Below are 22,736 nucleotides of genomic sequence, written 5' to 3' on the forward strand. Positions count from 1 at the left end.
AGGAGACATGGGTTCGATTCCTGAGTCAGGAAGATCCCCTTGAGAAGGAAATAGCAACCCACTCCAGTATTCTTACCTGGAAAATCCCATGGACAGAGGAGTCTGGCAGGCTACGGTGCATGGGGTTGCAGAGTCAGACATGACTGAGTCACTGAGCGTACATACATACATATATACTTCTTCTTTGCTGTTAATGTGAGCAGCATCATTTAATTTAGTGTGATATGTTCAGACTTGAAGTTGTAGCCATTTTAAGTTGCATTCCTTGTGACAGATGTTCATATGAAGACTTTGAAACAGGCAAATCTTTTCAACGTATCCATGTCCATTCAATACCATGTGATTTTAAAATTATTTTTTAGAAGAGTTAGTATCATTCAAAGAAAAACTAAAAAAAAGTCAGTAAAAGCCCCTTAAGTTCACCCTGATGGGTATAAATTTCTTTTTAAAGGTGCATTCCTTAAATAAAAGTAAAAATTATCCAATACAAAAGAGAAGTTTTTTCTTTTCCACAATAGTATTTCCTAGCATTATTTTTGTAGGGCATTTGCGTTTGTGTTTTTTTTTTTTTTTTTTTAGCTCACCAAAGAAAGAAAGGAAGGGAAGTCACTCAGTCATGTCCGAATCTTTGCGACCCCACGGACTGTAGCCCACCAGGCTCCCCAGTCCATGGGATTTTCCAGGCGAGAGTTCTGGAGTGGGTTGCCATTTCCTTCTCCACACACTGACATTTATACAATGTGACCCCTCTAATTCCATCTTTAAACTTCCTCTCCCCAACCGTCAAGAATTAAAAAACTTGTTTGGTTTTCATGAATTCTCCATCATCACCGTTAGAAGGATTTAGAGTAAAAATAGATAAAACTTTATGATAATGTTTAGCCTCTGTATTATTTATCTCTTGACTAAAAGTAGAACTTAGTTTTAATGAACTTGTACAAAGTGTAAAACAGTACGGAGAAGATAAAGGAACACTCAGGCAAAGGGAGAAAATAATAGCTGTTTGGAGAATAAGATTCTCTGGTTACAAAGGGAAGTTAGATTTATTGGGGGGATACATTTTGTTTGAAATTTATCAATACCTTCCTGGTATCCACAGTGCCTGGAAGAGCACTGAACACTGAATGATGCTTGAAAGTTAAAGTGAAGTCACTCAGTTTCATCCAATTTGTGACCCCATGACTGTAGCCTACTAGGCTCCTCTGTCCATGGGATTTTCCAGGCAAGAATACTGGAATGGGGTGCCATTTCCTTTTCCAGGGGATCTTCCTGGCTCAGAGATCAAACCCAGGTCTCCTGCATTGCAGGCAGATTCTTTGCCATCTGAGCCACCAGATAAGGGAATGATGCTTAACTCCTATATTGAGTGAACAGATTAATTTTTAGACAATTTTTATACTTTCTTGATAAATAAAAATTATATATATTTAACGTGCACAACTGGAGAAGGCACTCTACTCCAGTACTCTGCCTGGAAAATCCCATGGACGGAGGAGCCTGGCAGGCTATAGTCCATGGGGTCGCAAAGAGTTGGACACGACTGAGCGACTTCACTTTCACTTTTCACTTTCATGCATTGGAGAAGGAAATGGCAACCCACTCCAGTGTTCTCGCCTGGAGAATCCCAGGGACGGGGGAGCCTGGTGGGCTGCCGTCTATGGGGTTGCGCAGAGTCAGACGCGACTAAAGCGACTTAGCAGCAACGGCAGCAATGTGCGCAACATGATATTTTAATACACATATGCATTGTGAAACGATTACCACAGTCTAACTAATAAACATTTTCATCAGCTCACATAATTACTTTCTTTTTGGTGGTGGTGAGAATGTAAGATCTACTCTCTTGGCCAGTTTCAAGAACAAAATACATTATTTTTATAATTTCAGACAATTTTTTTTTAAACTGGAGAGAAAGAGTGCACTGGATGCCCTTGTCCTTCAAAAAGCAACAGTATACATTTAAATTCAAGACCCTCAGAACACTCTATTAAATACCTGCTGTGTGTCCCTTGAGAGCGCTCAATCTGCAAGTCCCAGAGAATGGCAGGGTCTCCTAGTATTTCTCAACTCTTTCCCCTTTAGCCATTCCTGAAAAACACCACCAACCTAGACCCTCTTTCTTTGAGATCCTCCTCCTCTAGTGCAGTGCAGCATTTTCCACACAATTTTTTTTAAGCCTGCAGCGTGCGTAAACCCCCTCCCTGGTGTCTGTGCTTTTCCTAAAGTTACAAATTGACTCTCTCCTGGAAAAATCAATTTCAGGCCTTCTCTATGCAAGGTGCCTATTGATTTCTATAGCTTGCGAGTTCACAAAGTACCTATAATGCTCGTTTAAACACCATCAGCTCTTACAATTGCAGTTCAAGATACTTTCCAGGTGAAAGTGATGTTCTGGTGGTTCAGAGGGGTTTGAAAAATTATAGGTCAGGCACTAGTTATGAGCACCTGAACAGTTCCCTGGAGGGTAAAAGTTTGAGTGGAGAATGGTTTTATTTTGATGAAATAAACTATTTGATAACTATTTTGCTATCTGGTCATAACTGTCCTGTTTCATCACCAGGGCACAAGTCTGTGGAGGAGGAGACATCTACTGTATACAGAGGAGATGGCAGGCTAGTAAAGAAAGCAGCTGGGACGTTTGATTAGCTTTTTCAGCATTTTTGTTGCAAATTTTCAAGGGTTTTGAGGGAAATATTTACTGATACTCCTCTGTAAGGAAACAGAGATAGGCATCATTGAACAACTTATAATTGAATGTGTGATTAAAACTCTGATTGGGGATAAACAGTGGGGAGGAGGGGCCCAAAAGAATAGATGGAAATGTAACAGTAATGGGGGGATTTCTTGTTTTCGGTGGGTTATTCTCAGCTTGATCTCCAGTACAAAACTGGAGATTATTTTATAAAACTGGACAATTGAGGAAGAAATTCCATTTAAATTTTTTACAGGATCCAATGATCTTTTATATGAGTAAGACAAAAAAAAAATTAGTACTGACAACCCTCATTTTGAATTCAAAGAATTTTAGACTAGTAGAGCCTTTGAGAACATCTAGATAGATGCCCTTATTTTACAGATATGGAGACCACAGCCCAGGGAGATTAACTTGACAAGAATCCAGATGTGAGATAGTGGCAGAGAACTTTATTGTAGATGCCTAGAGGGTCGGCCTTTCTCTAGACTGTGCTGCTCTCTAACAGGTCTGTTTCGTCACTATTTAAGTAGAGGACCCAAATCATCAAGTCAAAGGCATACTTTATCTTTTGTGCCATCTCCTCTTAGAAACAGAATGAGCACATCTTTTGGTGAAGGTAATTGGCACCTCATCTTCTGTTGCCTTTTTTTTTTAAGTTGGCTTTTATAGAAAGTATGATTATTTCCAGGCTGTAATACAATACCAGTGATGAGTTTATGAATAAATTCAGTGAGCCTAAAGAAATAGTGGACAGAGAATTCAATCTGAGTGTGAATGAACAATTCCTCTTTCTCTTTCTGTGACAGGGCAGACTGTTGAGACTTTATGTGTCCCTGACAATGATGGAAATATCTTACAGCAAACATGTTTTATGTTTACATGAATGAAATTGGTTTGTCTTGGTGACATAACGCTACTTGTGATAATGTGAAAATATTACGATGAAAGTAGATGAGATGCAGTTTGCAGTGTGCATCTTCAACAGCAGCTAACAAATAGAAGTTTCTTTGATTTACTTAGAAATAGAACCCTGTGCATTCCATTTTTGCCAGAAGGGTGAGTGGTCATCCTTGATTCCCTGGAGAAAAAAAAGATAATGATACCCTTCCATCCCTTGAACTCCAGGACCCTACATTACTTGTTCAATAATTCAAGACTTCAGAAACCCACTTACCTTGCATTTCAATGAGACTCAGTCACATCTTCTGACTAAATGCAGTAATTATATTCTGTTTTACTGGTTAGGTAAAGAATCGGCTTTCATAGTTGCTTGTTTTAAGCCCTGAAACACAATTAGACCAAGTTTCAAATGAAATTTTATATGTCTATATCATAGTAAATCTAGGAAAACAGCACATCACTTGTGGTTTTAACTCTCAGTTAGGTATTATAAGAAGCTAATTATAAAGATAGTTCTGGTGGTGTTAATGTACTATTTCTCACATCATTCAAGGGATAAGACCCTATTAGAATGAAATCCAAAATAGAAAACCATAGAAAAATCTTCCATTTTCTCACATCTCTTTTTTACTCAGGATATCTATAGATGCAATTGATATTGTAGTGGTATTTCATGAACAGTAAGAGAATTAGAGTTGAATTAAATAGTAAAGACACCACCTTTACATTACTGATCATAATATTTTTGTCTGATAATATAATTTGTTTACAAATATTTCTTACAGTATTTGAGTTTTTAAGCTTCTTGATAAGAATCATACTTTGATTTTGGGGTCATCCAGAGTGATCATGGGCAATAAAGAGATGATTATCGAACTGCAAAATATTGTGACTTGAAAAATGGATCCAAATGAATTTAGGTGATTAAAATTCTACTAACCATTCTATTAACAATGGTTCTACTAACCATTCAAAGTCTTAAGACCTTTTGGTTTTGGTTCGATCACCAGAGGTTGACTGGCATTCTACTTGTTGTTTATGATGGTGATGATAAAATCATAGTGCCTGAAGCAAATGTCCTTGTGTTTCTCAAAAGATTTTAAAATTCATCATGCAAATCAGGCAATCTGATGCTTTCTGACAGCTCGAGGGAAGTATATTTGTGTGCATGTGAATGCAAAAAAGAATTAAACCTGGTTCTACTAAAAAAAAAAAAGCCAGTTGCTATTTCTGAATTGGCTGCAATATTTAACCGTTTCACTCTGGAAAGTACTTGTTTGTACTCTGAAAATGTTGCTTCTTTTTTGTCTGAACCATTTGGAAATAAACTGGGAATGTGTTAGGGCCACAGAATTGTTGTACCAAGTGTTTTATATGTTCTGCTATAGTGATCTGGCATGAACTATGATAGTTAAATGTCTGAAATTTCTATTGAGAGTTAGATTAAGGTTAAGAGTACAGTTTTTAAGCATAATGAAGAAAGAGCAACCATAATAAATATAACAAAACATAAATATTTTATTTTCAATCAAGGATCGATACTTAAAAACTAGAAAGGCATTTTCCTTTGAATGATGTTTAATTTTCAGATAGTGAGATATTTGTAGTGAGATAAAATTGAAATGGACACTCAATTTTTTGCATTTGGTTTTCTCTCATCTCACAAGTATTATAATAATGGAGTGGTAATAAACATTTATGTAATTTACAATTCTAGAAATCTGCATGAAGTGTTATGAAACTTGATTTATATAATGAACCATTAAATCATTTTAAGATCCTTCATGGATATCTGCAGTGGTCGTAGCATGACAAAAAATAAAAATAAAAACCTAAAAACAAATTCTATTAAAATGATTATCAAAGCACTGTGAAAGCTGGTAAAGACTGTTTCACCAAATACTAAAAGCACTAGATATTTCTGGCTGAATTACAATAGTGGGTCCCACTAATTTGTGATGTTTGGAGGCTGAAATGCATTTAGTATTATATATTTTTATGCTCAATGATAATGTTAGTGGATATAAAAATTGTACATATTTTAGTTTTAAATAATATTAATAAATTACTTTATTCATGAAGAATACTTAACATATTTCATTTTAAAATTTGCATTAATGCCTACAGTTTTCTACATTTTAAAAAATGTATATATTTTGAATCTTCATGCCAGCATTTGGGGTATTTAATTCCATCTTTGAAGAAACTTGTTTGGAAGAAATAAAGACTATTAATTTTAAACACAGTTAATTTTTCTTACTTTTTAGCCTGTTGTATTTCACAATTTCTCCAAAAGCGTTGCCCCTTATCTTCTTGCTATGTCAGCTGTGAGTTTTTGCTGTTTGCTGTTTCTGTGGCAACCATTGTGTTGGCTTAGAGTAGTACATATTTCAAATATATACATTCATAATTCTAGACACACACACACATACACACACTCACTTTTAGAACTTTTCACTTACTAACAGAATTGATGATTAATCCAACTGTTATGATGGTCATTAATCAGTACTAAAATGCTATGCTAAGATTATGGCTGCATAAAACATATATCATGTATTTGTCCTAGATTAAAAATATATATATATGCGTAAAGCTAGAGGAACTTCAAAAAAACAAACCAAGGAGTAAACTTAACTAAAATTTACAGATACTAACAAAGAAGCATATATATTTTTAAAGTCCTCTCAAAATGAGATATTTTGATGAAAAATTAAAGAATGAATGAAATTCAGGATAACAACCTAAATAAGAATTGTTATTTTCAGCAGAGCAATTCTTACTTTTTTTAGCATTCACTAGTTTTGCAGCTAGAATATGGAAACTGTTGGAATTTATAATCGCAATATTTTAAGTTCCTTGGTGTCAAGAACTGTGTCTTTTATTTCCCCCACATTGTTGTTGTTGCTGTTCAGTTGCCCAGTCGTGTCCGACTCTGTGAACCCATGGACTTCAGCATGCTAGGCTTCCCTGTCCCACACCATCTCCTGGAGTTTGCCCAAGTTCATGCTCATGACATTGGTGATGCCTTCCAGCCATATTATCTTCTGATGCCCTCTACTCCTTCTGCCCCCTGTCTTTCCCAGCATCAGGGACTTTTCCAATGAGTCATTTGTTTACATCAGAAGACCAGGATACTGAAGCTTCAACTTCAGTATCAGTCCTTCCAGTGAATATTCAAGGTTTATCTCTCTGAAGATTGACTGGCTTGATCTCCTTGCTGTCCAAGGGACTTTCAGGAGTCTTCTCTAGCACTGCATTTCAAGGGTATCAAGTCTTTGGCATTCTACCTTCTTTACAGTCCAGCTCTCACAACCATATGTCCCCCACATTACTTAATGTTAATAATCATAATAGCAAGCTTTATTAAGCATTGTCATTTGCCAAGCATTGTAGTAGATGTTTTAAATAAATTATTACCATTATTACTAGTTTGAGTTTCATTATAGAATTTATTTTCCAGAGGCTCCTTTATTTTGACCACACTCAGTGGTTTATGAGATCTTAACTCCCCAACTAAGGATCAAATCCCTGCCACAGCAGTGAATGCACCCAGTGTTAACCACTAGGTCACCAAGCAATTCCTCAATTATTTTGATTCTTTTAATACACGGTCCTAAATAAATTTATTTTTGTTCGGTATGTTCATGACTTTTTCTAAAACGTACATGTCTTAATTGAACAAATGATCTCTGTCATCTTAAACGTGAAATGAGTGAACTAAAACAGGCTAACTGTATAGAAATTATTGGGGTGGCCGAAAAGTTCATTCAGGTCATTCCATAAGATATTACAGGAAAACCCGAATGACCTTTTAGGTTAACCCAATGATTAAGATTGCTGGATACAATTTAGGGTCTTCTTCAATGGGTACAGACCTATATGAAAAATGTTTGTATATCAGATGTTCATGAAGTTTCCAACTATGCATATAATATTGTCAGTATAAATGAAATCACTTTCCAAACTACCTACATAGTTTTAAATTTATTAATATCAATATCAGAAGTCAATATTTTAAGATAAGAACACTGAAATATTTTTAATAAATATATTTAAAGTTTGTTACTTAAAAATAAATATTAAAAAATTTAGCTTAAATTTTTGCAATATTTTCCCTACAGTGAAAAATTATAGTATGCAATTGTTTAAATAATATATGGAACACCGATACAATAGATTACCATGTGGCCAGTGAAAAGAATTGAACAAATGTATCCATTGACATAAAAATATATTCAAATTAAAAAATACTTCACATTAATTGCAAAATTATTTTGCAGATTCATCCCATTTGTAAAATATTATACATGACGTACGAAAGCAATAAGATCTAGAAACAGAAAGGGAAACACGTATTTTCTATTATTGCTGTTGTTCAGTCACCCAGTCGTGTCTGACACTTTGCAATTCCAAGGACTGCAGCGCACCAGGCCTTTCTGTCCGTCAACATCTCCCAAAGTTTGCCCAAGTTCATGTCCATTGTATTTTTCTACAGAAACAGAAAATTTTAAGTTTTCTCTGAATAGTGACATGCATAATTTAAATTATCTATATATTCTCAATATTTCATGATATCTATATATTTTCTCAATTTATATTAATATATTTTAGTTTAAGACTTAGTGTCTCCATTCATTACAATAGCTTTCTAGAATTTTTCACTAATACAATTACTGCTGCTATAACATGCTTATAATTTTTTCCCCAAGATAGAAATCATAGTTCAAAGGTATCATTTTAATTGCCCTCCAGAAAGCTTTACCAATTCATGTGCTCACTTCTAGAAATTAAAGTAATCTCCTTATTTAGTTACCAAACTAACTAGGCATTATTTTTCCTCTCTCTCTGTGCATGTATACCTGGCCAATTTGGTAGGTAAAGACTGATATTTCCTTAATGCTTTCACCTGAATTTCTCTCAATAGTAGAAAGCAAATTATTTACATATTTATTTACCCTTTTTTGTGTGTATAAGTGGTCTACTTTAGTTCTTTTTTATCATGGTTTTCTCTTTCATTATTTTATATTAAGTATTATTACAACATTTATGTGATAAGATCCTTCCTATTTTATTCACTGGTCTTTCAACTCTGTTTATGTTTGCCACAGAACTATGTTATGTGGTCAAATATACTCACGGATTTGGCTTTTAAGAAATGTTTAGGGAGATCTCAGCTCCCAAGATTAATTGCATACAAATAATCTCCTCTAAAACTTTTATGAATTTCTATTAAAAATGTAGATCATTGGATCAATTGAAAATTGTGATGGCATGCTATGTAAAATAGACAGTTTTTTTCAGTTTTTCTAAAATCATATTTGAGTAATATAATATTTGCTATTTGAAGTTCTGTCCTTCTCTTGAACCAAATTCTTACATATAGGAGGATCAGTGTCTGTAATTTTCCATTTCATCATCTAAATGGCTATGCCTAAACCAACAATACTGACTCTGTAGCAAGTTTTAATCTCACATAAGGGTTCCCAATTTTCCATAACTCACTACCATAAACAGAAACACAGTATATTATTATACTCTTTAGGAACTCTGTTAGTTCAGTTCAGTTCAGTTCAGCCACTCAGTCGTGTCCGACTCTTTGCAACTCAGTGGACTGCAGCACACCAGGCCTCCCTGTCTGTCAACAACTCCCGGAGCTTACTTAGACTCATGTCCATTGAGTCAGTGATGCCATCCAACCATCTGATCCTCTTTCATCCCCTTCTCCTGCATCAAGCGGCCAAAGTATTGGAGTTTCAGCTTCATTAGTACTTCCAGAGTATTTAGGACTGATTTCCTTCAGGATGGACTGTTGGATCTCTTGCAGTCCAAGAGACTCTCAAGAGTCTTCCCCAGCACCACAGTTCAAAAGCATCGATTCTTTGGTGCTTTATTTCTTTATCATCCAACTCTCACATCCATACATGACCACTGGAAAAACCATAGCTTTGAATAGATGGACCCTTGTTGGCAAAGTAGTGTCTTTGTTTTTAATATGCTGTCTAGCTTGGTCATAACTTTTTTTTCCAAGGAGTAAGCATCTTTTAATTTCATGGCTGCAGACACCATCTGCAGTGATTTTGGAGCCCCCCAAAATAAAGTCAGCCACTGTTTCCACTGTTTCCCCATTTATTTGCCAGGAAGTGATGGGACCAGATGCCATGATATTAGTTTTCTGAATGTTGAGTTAGAAGGCAACTTTTTCACTCTCTTCTTTTTTTTTTTTCACTCTCTTCTTTTACTTTGATCAAGAGGCTCTTTAGCACTTCGCTTTCTGCCATAAGTATAGTGTCATCTGCATGTCTGAGGTTATTGATATTTCTCCCATCAATCTTGATTCCAACTTGTGCTTCATCCAGTCCAGCATTTCTCATGATATACTCTGCATATTAGTTATTCTCACATAATTATTATTTGAATTTTATAAGAATATTGTCAAACTATGAAACAAACCAAGCATTGGAGTTACATTACATGCTATGCCATTGGAGTTACATTACATTTATAGGTTAATTTGAGCCACAAGGCAAATTGACATCTTTACAATTCCATTCCAAGAATACCAGATATGTTTCCATATTTAACTGTCATTCTACCCACAGAAGAGTTTTGTGCATTTCTTCTTGCAGTGCATTTTTTTGCTGAGTCCCTAAGGTTTTAAAATATTTTTGTACCTATTAGAGACTTTTTAAAATAACTTCTAATATGATGAGCTAAAAAATATTTTTCTTAATATTAAAATCATTGTTGCCTCGTGTATGAAAGTGAAAGTTGCTTAGTGGTGTCCGACTTTTTGTGACCCAAAGGACTATACAGTCCATGGAATTCCCTAAGTCAGAATACTGGAGTAGGTAGCCTTTCCCTTCTCCAGAGGATCTTCCCAACCCAGGGATCAAACCCAGGTCTCCCGCATTACAGGCAGATTCTTTACCAGCTGAGCCACAAGGGAAGCCCAAAAATACTGAAGTGGGTAGCCTATCCCTTCTCCAGCAGATCTTCCCAACCCAAGAATCAAACCGGAGTCTCCTACATTGCAGGTGGATTCTTTACCAACTGAGCTATCAGGGAAGCCCTCCTTTGAGTCTACTTTAAATAAAATGTGCTTCCCAAGTGGGGCTAGTGGTAATGAATCCAGCTGTGAGTACAGAGGACATGGCAACCCTCTTCAGTATTCTTGCCTGAAGAATCCTGTGGACAGAAGAGCCTGGTGAGCTACAGTCCAGGCAGTCGCAAAGAGTCAGACATGACTGAAGCAACTTAATATGCATGAACACAAGAGGTCCTTAAAAATGTTCAAGGTTATTTTAAAAATCCACTTAAAAATGTTCCATTGAAAGAAAACAAAGCTGAAAGCGTCACTTTTCCTGATTTCAAACTAAGTTACAAAACCATACTAGTTAAAGCGCTATGATACTAGGATAAAAACACAGAACAATGGAACAGATTAAACACCCCTAAAATAAACTCAGGCATGTTTGGCCAACTAATATTTTACAAGGGAGTCAAAAACACTCAATTAAGAAAGGATAGTCTCTTAAATAAATGATACTATAAAAACTGTATATTCACATAACAATAATGAAACTGGACCCCTGTCATATACCATTCACAACAATTAACTTGAAATGGATCAAAGGCTTAAATGTAAGGTAAAACTGCAAAACTCCTAAAGGAAAACATATGGGAAAATCTCTCTGATGTTCGTCTTGGCAATGAACTTTTTGAATATGACACTAAAAGCACAGGAAATATAAATAAAAATCAACAAGTAATACTGTACCAGACTAAAAAGCTCCGCACAGCAAATAAAATGATCAACAAAATGAAAAGCAATCTATGGAATGGAGAAAGTATTTGCAAATAATATATCTGATAAGGAGTTAATATCCAAAATATATAAGAAACTCATGAAACTGAATAATAAATGATCCATTAAAAAATTAGGCAAAGGATGGAATAGAATATTTCTAGACATATAATGACCAGCAAGTTCATGAAAAGATGCTCTACTTCAGTAATCATCAAGGAGGAATCGCAAATCAAAATAACAATGAGAAATCACCTCACACTTGTTAGAATAGCTGATATCAAAAAGACAAGAGATAGAAAATGTTGGGGAGAATGTGGAGAAAAGAAACCCTTGTATACTACTGGTAGGAATGTAAATTGATACAGTCCAATGTAATTTACATTACATTGGAATGTAAATTGGTACATTTAGAAATGTAAATTGTTTTCCATAGGTTTCCAGGAACCTATGGAAAACAATAGGAGGTTCCTCAAAAAATTAAAACCATATTGCCACTTCTGGGTAAATGCCCAAAGGAAATAAAGTCTTATCTTAAAAAGAAATATACACCCTTTATGTTCATTGCAGCATTATTTGCAATAGTCAACCTGTGTCCATTAATGAGTGAATGAATAAAGAAGTTATGGTAAAAAAAAAGAAGTTATGGTGTATATGTATATGTGTGTGTGTGTGTGTGTGTACAAGGGAATATTATTTAGCCATAAGAAGGAGAAAATCCTGCCATTTGTGACAACATGGATGGAATTTGGGGCATTAATGCTAAGTGAAATAAGTCAGGTAGAGAAAGACAAATACTGTATGATCTCACTTATATGTGATATTTAAAAAACAGAAAACTCATAGAAACAGGATAGGGGTTATGGTCACCAGAGCTGTAAGATGGAGGAAACTGGGAGACGTTGGTCAAAGGCTAAAAAAATAAACAAAATATTTCAAAAATATATTTGAAATTTACACACACACAGATGGTAATAATATAAAAATGATGCAAAAAAGCCTATGCTATTTTCCACTTAGGGCTTCCCTGATGGCTCAGCTGGTAAAGAATCTGCCTGCAGTGTAGGAGACCTGGCTTCAATCCCTGGGTTAGGAAGATCCCCTGGAGAAGGGAAAGGGTACCTACTCCAGTATTCTGGCCTGGAGAATTCCATGGACTCTGTAGTCCATGGGGTCGCAGAGTCGGACACGACTGAGTGACTTTCACTTTCATGAGGACAAAGTGATCAAATCAGTTAAATCAACGGAGTAGTAAAAAGATAAAGTATAGATATTGCTTAATGTGAAAGAAGGAAAGGCTAGAAATATTAGTTTTTAATATAAATATATAGATATAATGGTTTGTTGAGTCTCCTTTATCTGTTCTGCAAATGGGCTAAAGGTTAAATCATCCACTTTATTAAAAAAATCTTCAACATTAGGGTATGATAAAAGGAAATAAAACTGCTCTGTTTAGAAGCCCACATATTGTACCTGCAGATTAATTTTAAATACATTTTTGTTTCTTTGTGTCCATTTTTCGTTTTGATAGCCTCCATCTGGTATTGATCTGCATTTTTTTGTAGTCTGCTTACCAGGCACAAATCAAAGAAATCAACTAGTTCTTCTATCTTAAAAAGTTGGAAGAAATTTCCTTTTTAGATTTCTTTCCTTCTTTTTTAATTTTTTGTATTTAAATTCTCTGTTTAAGATGTGATGGCCACTGAGGACCTATCAACACAATCACTTTCACTTAATTTCTCTTACTAGTAATAAATAACTATATCTGTTTTTTAATTGCAATTCTTACTGGTAATACTTGGCATTTTTCCTAGCACTTCTTTAAAATATTCAGTTAATAGTCATGGTTGTGTTAGTCAGGACTTTTTATTGCTTGTGAAAAAAGCTCTATGCAATCTGGCTTAAACACAAAGGAGATATCTTAGTTCATGTAACAGAGAGACATGGATGAGATCACATCAGGCAAAAATGGTTCTAGGGCTCAAATAATAACCTCAGTGCATCCTCCCACCCCCATTACTTGGCTCTGTTCTCACTATGGGAGGGCCTTATTTTCTCTCACTGCATATGGATGGGGTTATGGGTTTCCCTTAAGATCTATGAAAGATATCTGCCTACATGTAGACATACACAGCTTCATAGCACTATATTCTTGAAGACAAGAAGCTGTCTCATCCCTGGCTCCAATAGTTTAGGTGGTGAAATAGCTCATGTCTTCATAGTGTCAGCTATGTACTCGTTTGTGTTCATTCTCTGCCCTTTCTCTGAAAATTGCATTTCCTGATTGCTTGTCTACTGACTTCCCTGAGTGTGTGCACGCATGCTAAGTCTCTTCAGTCATGTCTGACTCTTTGCAATCCTGTGGAATGTAGCCCGCCAGACTCCTCTAACCATGAGATTCCCCAGGCAAGAATACTGGAGTGGGTTGCCATGCCCTCCTCCAGGGAGTCTTGCTGACCCTGGGATTGAACCCACATCTCTTACATTTCTTGCACTGGCAGGTAGGATATTTTACACTAGTGCCACCTGAGACCACTGATTTCCCTACAAAAGGCAAAATTGAAGTTCACATGCCCATTTAATAGATGAAGAAACTGATGTTAAGTAAACTGATGTGCCCAAAGTCACAGAAGTAAGAAAGATGAAAACATAAAAATGATGGCAAGCTCTGTTTTTTGGTACTCGAGAACCTAAGCACTTTTTTTAAACAATGTCATGCCACTAATACTTTTCTTGAATGGCTTTGAATCTTCATTTGTCTACTCTTATTAGTAAAAATCTCCACTCAAGTTTCATTCATTGTTTACTTTATGGTAAAATCACTTTATTATTATTAAGTCATCTATCATGAAGTGTATCAACAGATAGATGTGTAACAAAATTTTCTCATATAATATCTAGACTGCATCCCTCTATTCTTCATCCTCACATTATACCTGACATTAGCAGGATGTGCTCCTTCATGTTACAAGCAGACAGATTTGGGGACAGATTAATTACATAATTATATATCCCCCATATCTGTCTGCCACTACATGCATTGCTTCTGAAATGTGGAAAAAGTATGTAAAAACATTAAGTACTAACTAGGTTCTGGGCACTTTCTACAGAGAAATTTTGGTGAGGCTTCTTACATTTTATAGTGGTAGAGAAGATAAGGACACATTCTTATGTAACAAATTGGTGGGGTTTTTTCTCATTTCTTTTGAGAGAATGGAAGTTATCAGGGCAGTGGGAGCAAGCCTTTGAGACTTTGTTTTGGCATTCCTGCCTTGCAGAATAGTAACCCTGCGTGGTTTCCATGAGAAAGAATCTAAATAATTAAGGTAAATATTGTAGACCGCTCCATTAACTGAAAGTGGAGGGAGCAAATGCTGTAAAGATCTTCCTCTCTCATTCCTGTCAGTGGATGCTGCTTTTTCTTTTTTTAGGCTTGATTTCTATTTTCTGCAACTGAGCATGAAAGTACACCGACTAACATAGTCTGTAATTTAACTGTGTTCCTAGGACCATCTGTAAGAATTTAAGCATTTCCTGGGAATCTGATCAATTCTAGCAGCCTTTCTCTATTTTCTCTGTAAATTTAAGAGCCCTTCAATTAATTTTATATTTAAAAGTTGGTTTTTGCTTGAAAAAAAAATGTGGACCCAATTTCAAAAAACTGTTCTGTGCTTCAAAATTGGTTTTGTTGAATAATTTTCTATTATGCAGACACATATGCATTTTTATGTGAAGTCATAAATATCATATCACAGAATTTGTTTGATGTAAGGAAGATTTGTTCCTTCTCCCCTTTTCATTGATTCAGTCGTTTATTTATATCAGTATTGACTCATAGATACTCATTTTATTCTTTGGGTTATAATCTAATACTGTCATTAATTTTTCTTGCTTAAATTATTCCAACGTTGACCACTGAGAGTTCTTTTGGGTCAGTTCTTATGTCCTTCTAACCTGATTGTGCCTCTTTTTTCCTTCCCTTTCTTACTTTTCATCACTGTAAGATCCTTCAGGTTCATCTGATATTTACCTGCCGCAATCCTTGACTTGGCCATTTCTCAAAGAGGTTTTTTAAATACCAGCCATTGGGTAAATGGTGATGCAACTTAGTGAATTGGGAAAGACTGGAGGAGGGGGAGGAAGCCTGGAGTATGTTACCTTCCTTCTCAGTTTCCTTCCTTCCTCACTCCCTTCCTTCCTTCTATCTTTCTTTTGTTATTATTACTATTTTTTAATACGTTAAATTTGAAAAGCCTATTAGCCATGTAAGTGGACCTATAGTGTAGACAGTGAGTATAACAATCTAACACTCAGAGAAGAGGTTCAGGCTACATGTCTACATTTGGGGTTCACAAATAAATGGTAGCATTTAAAGACATAGGACCAGGTCTGCTTCGCTATGAGTCACACAGAAGTCTCAAAGTTCAGTTCACAAGAGGCTTTAGAGGTTAGGTATAATGGAAGAAATCAGACAGAGAAGTTGAGAAAGGACAGCAAATGAGGAGAAAATCCTACCTTATGTGTGGTATCTTACAAACCAGGTGAAGGAAGAGTTCAAGACAGGAAATCTGAGTCAAGCTCTCTTGAGATATTAAGGGGGAAAAAAGGACTGAAAATTTGCCATTGGATTTGGTAATATCCAAGCTCGCTAATAACCTTTATAAATGTTATTTCAGTGAAACTGTGAAAATGAAGCCTAATTTGGGGGAGTTCAATGTAACATTACAGCTGAGAAACAGAAAATACCTTCCTTTGGGAAGTCTCTACAAATGGAGTAGAGAAATAGGTGATAGTGAGATGGAGAAACTGATGGAAAGGGACTTTATTTTTAAGTGAGAGGAAATGGAATCCAAAGCTTAAGAGAGGGAAATCTCCTTAGGTGGGAGAAAGAACAGTTTCTCCATCATAACAGGACTGAAGGTTGACTCCGTGTGTACAAGTGTTAGGAGTATACACAATATTGTGGTAAGAAGAGGAACCTGAATAGGTTTTTTTTTTTTTTTTTCAATTTTCTTAGAAGCAATATCATAAACTGAGTTGGAAAAGATGGGAAGAAATGTTGGACAGTTGAAAAGAAGTAAAGATGCCTTTTGTGGTATAGAGTTGAAGCATGAATTAATAAGGGAAATGTAACAAGATTGTCAGACACTGCTACTGGGGACCCACTTGCAAGAGCCTACGTTTTCTCTAGTCATTATCATCTGTTCAGCTGTGAGAGGCATGTTCATAGTAGGAAGAGAGATGAGTTTAACTAGCCATTTTTGTCACATTTATTTGAAGAAGAGAGGGAAAAGGCCATATGGTGAGTGTATATGTGAGGGAGAGACCACAATGATGAATAATGGACCCTAAATTCAGTAAGTGGGGAAATGTGAATGTAAGTGGGATGAGAAAAAAATATGTAGAGGTCAAGAAACTTTCTTGTTGATGAAGTGTATGATTTATTGGAGACTTTTACTGTAAAGATTCTTTAAGGCTTCCCTGCACCCTACTGATGCTATCTGCTCTTGCAATGGTGGAATCTGAAAAATATTTTCAATCTCTTATGATAATCTGTCAAGTTTGCACCTGTTCTTGGGTCAGTCTTGCTAATTTACAATTTTCTTGCAATTTATCCACTTCTTTGGGTTTTTTTAATTTTTACCTAAATTTTCACCCAAATTTTATTTTAGCTCTTGCAAATTCCTAGTAATTATAGTTATGTCTTTCCCCATGTCTTTAAATAGAGATCTATCTGAACTATTTCAGAGATTTGTTTAGTACACTTGAGAGCACAGCTGATTGAGTGGAAGAATCCCATGGTGAACCTGATATATAAATATCCTAACTAGGACTGATTTAATTTATTTCAGTAACTCTTGTCCACTTTTACTGAAATAGAATGACTAAGTGCTATTATAATCTTAGAAAGTTCTTTGGTCATATGATACTGTTCACTATAGTTCAGCACATGTTAGGAAAAATGGATTAACGGCTACATATATTTTGATAATTGCACTTTATCAAGTGTATGTAGGTACAAAATTGAGATGGTATTGTTACTTAAAAAATAAATCTAAATAAAATCAATGTGATTTTCAGTGGTGTTTTATTGGCTTTAAAAAAATAGGGCCAAACTGTACATGACAGATTGGTGTTTCCTGCTAGATTCCCTTGTCCTAGGCCTTTTACTTCTGTCAGGAAGTTGTCCTTCAGAGTGAAAGATGCTTTTGCTGGTTGCAAGCATATTAAATACACAATACTGTGTTTTGAGATGCAGTTGCAAATGTAACTAAACTGTTGCACCAAACTTACAAGTTGTATTATCACCTTAGAAGCACAGAATAGACAATTCACATTTCTTCACTTGTATTCATAGAATATTTCCTTTTGACATATTGAAACTGTGATATAAGCCAGGCTCCTAGACATGTAGAACTGATCAACTTGAGAATCTCAAACTCCATGATCCTTGGAGGAACAAGCTTAGTTTGAAAAATCCCCACACAATTGCAAGAAAAATACAAATTTTAAGGATGGGAGCAAGTTAAAAGAGTGTTGTAAGCAACTTATATCTCATCCTATCTAACCACTGAATCACCCACTAAAACAACACAAACTGATCTTATAGCTCAGTCAAGGCTACCACTGAGATGTGACCTTCAATGACCTCAATGAAGTATAGCATGGCTGTTGATTAAAACATGCCATAAGAGGTTGGTGCATCACTGACCTGCTAAAGGTACCATTTAGAGAAAATGTTGACAAGCAGGAGAGATATTTGACCCTCACTTGCCACTCGGAATGGCTTCTGGGATCTTAGGCTGATTTACAGTGATGTGTATGAGCAACCAAGAAGCCCAGGGCCTAGAATTAGAAGAGGTGGTGTTCACCGTCCCCCTGCAATACTGCAAGACTTTCTGTAAATGAAGAATGGTTCTCAGGGAATTTCTCAATTGCACCCCACGTATGAGGAAAGATCAGATGTGAACTGTAAGTATTAGATGCACGTTTTAAAATAATAATGTAGGTTTATGTCAGTTTTGTTTTTCACGGAACTCATAAGCAGAAACTGAGGTTCTTTAGATGAGCACAACAAAAGATTTGTGAGGACAAATGATGTTACATTTACATTAGTATACATGTTCCATTCCATCAATGCCACCCTCCTTGAATATTTTTCATAGTTCCTGAGATAGTTATATGTATCCGCAAATCAGCCCCAGATGTCACTTGTCATTGTTAAGGCTGCCCATGGGATTGCAATCTCATTCAAGAAAAGTATAACAGGCTACGCTAAGGGGGGAATCCTACTTAAGGCATGATCACATCATAGACATGGGATTTCAGGAAAGCAGCAGTTCCCACAGATGTGGGAATGTAGATGTGCCTATGGGGCTTCCAAAGGAAGACCAGCAGCCTCTGCATCTTCCTGGGTTATATCATCTAGGTGGTATTCCTCTACACATTGCCTGGGTCTCAAGTGAGTGCTGTTGATTGATGGATCCTAGCTCCACCCCTCTTGACATTCTTTTTCACTTGTGGACACATTCTTCTTCATACAGTCTCACGCAGCCAGTGTCTCCTAGTCACATCCAGACAGCCAGGGTGCTGAACTGGAATTCTTTCCAGTGTCAGCCACTGCACACTGTGCCCAGAACTGGTGTTGATTCTCACATCTCCAGGTCTTGGAACATGGCATTAAATATGACCTGCTCTTCTAAAATTATTTGACTTTTGTGATGACTTCCTCTCAGGAACTTGACTGACCTGAGGTAGGATCAATCCTGTCCATCAGATTTATTTTTACATCCTTGACCTTCAAACAGATCAGAATTTGAGTCCATTTTCTTTTTCTCCTATCACCAAGGGTTCCTTGGCCTCAGTCTGAATTATAGGTTAATTACAGGTATGTAATTTTCACTTCAGTTCAGTTCAGTTGCTCAGTCATGTCCAACTCTTTGCAACTCCCATGGACAGTAGCATGCCAGGCCTCCCTGGTCATCACCAACTCCTGGAGTTGACTCAAACTCATGTCCATTGAGTCAGTGATGCCATCCAACCATCTCATCTCTTTTGTCCCCTTCTCCTCACACCTTCAATCTTTCCCAACATCAGGGTCTTTTCAGATGAGTCAGTTCTTCGCCTCAGCTGGCCAAAGTATTGAAGCTTCAGCTTTAACATCAGTCCTTCCAGGGAACACTCAGGACTGATCTCCATTAGGATGGACTGGTTGGATCTCTTTGCAGTCAAAGGAACTCTCAAGAGTCTTCTCCAACACCAGAGTTCAAAAGCATTAATTCTTCTATGCTTAGCTTTCTTTATAGTCCAACTCTCACATCTATAGATGACTACTGGAAAAACCATAGTTTTGACTTGATGGACCTTTGTTGGCAGAGTAGTGTCTCTGCCTTTTAATATGCTGTCTAGGTTGGTCATAACTTTCCTTCCAAGGAGTAAGTGTCTTTTAATTTCATGGCTGCAATCACCATTGCACTGATTTTGGAGCCCCCAAAAATAAAGTCTGTCACTGTTTTCCACTGTTTTCCCATCTATCTGCCATGAAGTGATGAGACCAGATTCCATAATAGTTTTCTGAATGTTGAGCTTTAAGCCAACTTTTTCACTCTCCTCTTTCACTTTCATCAAGAGGCTCTTTAGTTCTTCACATTCTGCCATAAGGGTGGTGTCATCTGCATATTTGAGGTTATTGATATTTCTCCCGGCAATCTTGATTCCAGCTTGTACTTCATCCAGCCCATCATTTCTCATGATGTACTCTGCATCAATATTTTTGCTTTACTCTATAGACTACCTTAAATGACTAAAGAAAGTCTTTTATTTATTTGGTTGTAAAATACAATTATGCTTTAAATTTCAATTTTTCCAACTGGTAGTCAAAAAACATACAGTCTTTTCCTTTAGAGCTTGCTGCTGCTGCTGCTGCTAAGTCGCTTCAGTCATGTCCGACTCTGTGTGACCCCATAGACGGCAGCCCACCAGGCTCCCCCGTCCCTGGGATTCTCCAGGCAAGAACACTGGAGTGGGTTGCCATTTCCTTCTCCAATGCATAAAAGTGAAAAGTGAATGTGAAGTCTCTCAGTCGTGTCCGACTCTTAGCGATCCCATGGACTGCAGCCCACCAGGCTCCTCCATCCATGGGATTTGCCAGGCAAGAGTACTGGAGTGGGGTGCCATTAGAGTTAGCTACATATCACAAATACATGGTAGGCAGTTTTCCTGTTTGTACGATAGGGAGAACTGAACTAGATAGCAGTTACTCCACTTTTTTTTTGCCTCTTGTTTTGTTTTTATATTTAAGTTTCCCCACTTTTTTGTAGAAGCAAAATTTTATTTTATTTTTAGGATAAAATCTTAATGATACCTCTATACGTAAAAATGACATTTAAAATAATATGGGATTCATTTTCATTAATAAGAAAATAAGAGTTGAGTTTATAAATGACACTTATAGACAGATTCATTTCAGCATCTAATTTATTTTTAGTATTTGATTTTAATTTCAGATAAGTTTTTAAAGTCTGTATTCAATGGACACATTACAAACAGGTGGAGATCTGTTGGCATGCTTGCTTGTTGGTTCTTAGTTGCTTGACATGCAATCTAGGATATGTATCTTAATAGAGAAGACAGTTATTTTCTGAAATATTCCTCGAAATAAGTGCAAAGGTGATGTAAATTATTGCTTTAGTGGTCTTCAGTATGTCATCATGTTATGCATAATATTCTTAACAGGGTTTTAAGACATTTTAAATTATACTTAAAATTTAATTTTGAATCTATCTTTCCAAAATTTCTCATTCTTCTGCTGAATCTGGGCTTTCTCAGAAGCAAACAGAACTCAGTTCTATTGACTCTGTAATTCTAACCGCAATTTGATAACACTATGCTACTTTTGTGTGTGTTCTAAAGCTATTTAAAATGTATATCCATGAAGATACACATAAAGTTTAAACAGAGAAAGAGGCTCCTAGAGACATAATTTTCCTAAGACAACTTTTTTCTCAAAGATTTTTTGCTGTTTTAAGCTTGTTTGAATGACATCAGCGTAAGTTGTTTGTTGTCTGTTTCTTCATTCAATAACCCGTTCGTAGCCCTTTCACATTAGCTATTGTTATTGGCTATGATCAGTGATAGCTCATTTCTGGCTGTTGTGCAGACACAACAAATGAACCGCAGTTCACAAGTTCCTCTACGTCATGTTTAAGGAAAAAGTTTACATTTGTATGTGGACTTAATGATTTATCTTAACTTATTAGAATGGAAAGTTTGTTAGTGTTTTAGAAAAAGTGATTATATATGATACATTTTAGTCTGGAAAAATAAAAACATTTTATTACTGCCAGGATTTTATCATCTCTTTAAATTATTTCACTAATCCTAATAAATATTTATTGTGATTTTCATCAACTATCTAGCTACAATATTTTGGTTGGTTTTCTTGTTTATTTTTGTTTCTTGAAGATATGAATCTCTGGAGACTAGAAAGTTATTTAAATTTAGCATGATGTTGATTGCTAAGATAAAGTGCCTTTAATTTTTTTGTCCCTAGTAACAGTTGTCGATTGAATAACAGGTAAACAAATAAATGAAAGCATATGAATGATTAGAAATTTATGACATTCTTTCAAGATGGCTATTGTTTCTGCACTAATTTATATACAGTATGATCATTCAGTTCTAAATTTAATACCTTATTTTTACATTCCAAGAATCCTATTGATTTTACTCTGTGTCATATTATATTTACACCTTGTTGTCAACTTTACTTCTTGAAAATATAACCTTATATAACATACTGAAGCATATTTTCTTTTTAAGGACAAAATACGGAGCTATCAACAGACTGAAAAGATGTTTTCAGAGGCATAGCGTCTTCAGGAAGATACTGGCATTCATGAGATCTCAAGGTTAGTATACATTATCCTTTTCATAGTTATATAGATCTGGGATGTAACTGTAACACTGTCCCCCAGGCTGTTACTGCTAATGTGTAATTGGATAATAAGGAAAAATGCTCTTATATAAAATACATATATTTAAATGATCTCTTTAAGATTTCAAGAAATTCATTTATACTAGACATGTATCATTTTATTCAATTGGGGATAATTACAAGAATTTTTTTTTACTATAGAATTCATTTTTTTATCAAAGTTTTCTTCACTCTTTTAAAGGGTAACAGTGTTAGGATAAAAATAAACATTATGCATTCCTATACATTTTTATTTTGAATTTGTTAAGGAATGTATACCTATTTAGCAAATTTTTAAATTTTTTATGTATCTTTTGTTACAGCATTCACACATATACACACATTGTTTAGAATGACCG

At 35.7% G+C, this 22,736-nt stretch overlaps 1 protein-coding gene across 1 annotated transcript in view; it reads left to right on the forward strand.

Annotated features, from left to right (window-relative positions):
- Positions 1-22,736, forward strand: part of CSRNP3 (cysteine and serine rich nuclear protein 3) — a 209,181-nt gene that overhangs the window by 15,008 nt on the left and 171,437 nt on the right. Inside the window, exon 3 of the mRNA XM_013969237.2 lies at positions 22,224-22,312. Coding sequence (XP_013824691.2) covers positions 22,300-22,312 — 13 coding nt within the window. The 5' untranslated portion in view covers positions 22,224-22,299. The remainder of the gene's footprint in view (positions 1-22,223; positions 22,313-22,736) is intronic.

This window comes from Capra hircus, chromosome 2 (assembly GCF_001704415.2).
Source record: "Capra hircus breed San Clemente chromosome 2, ASM170441v1, whole genome shotgun sequence".
NCBI lineage: Eukaryota > Metazoa > Chordata > Mammalia > Artiodactyla > Bovidae > Capra > Capra hircus.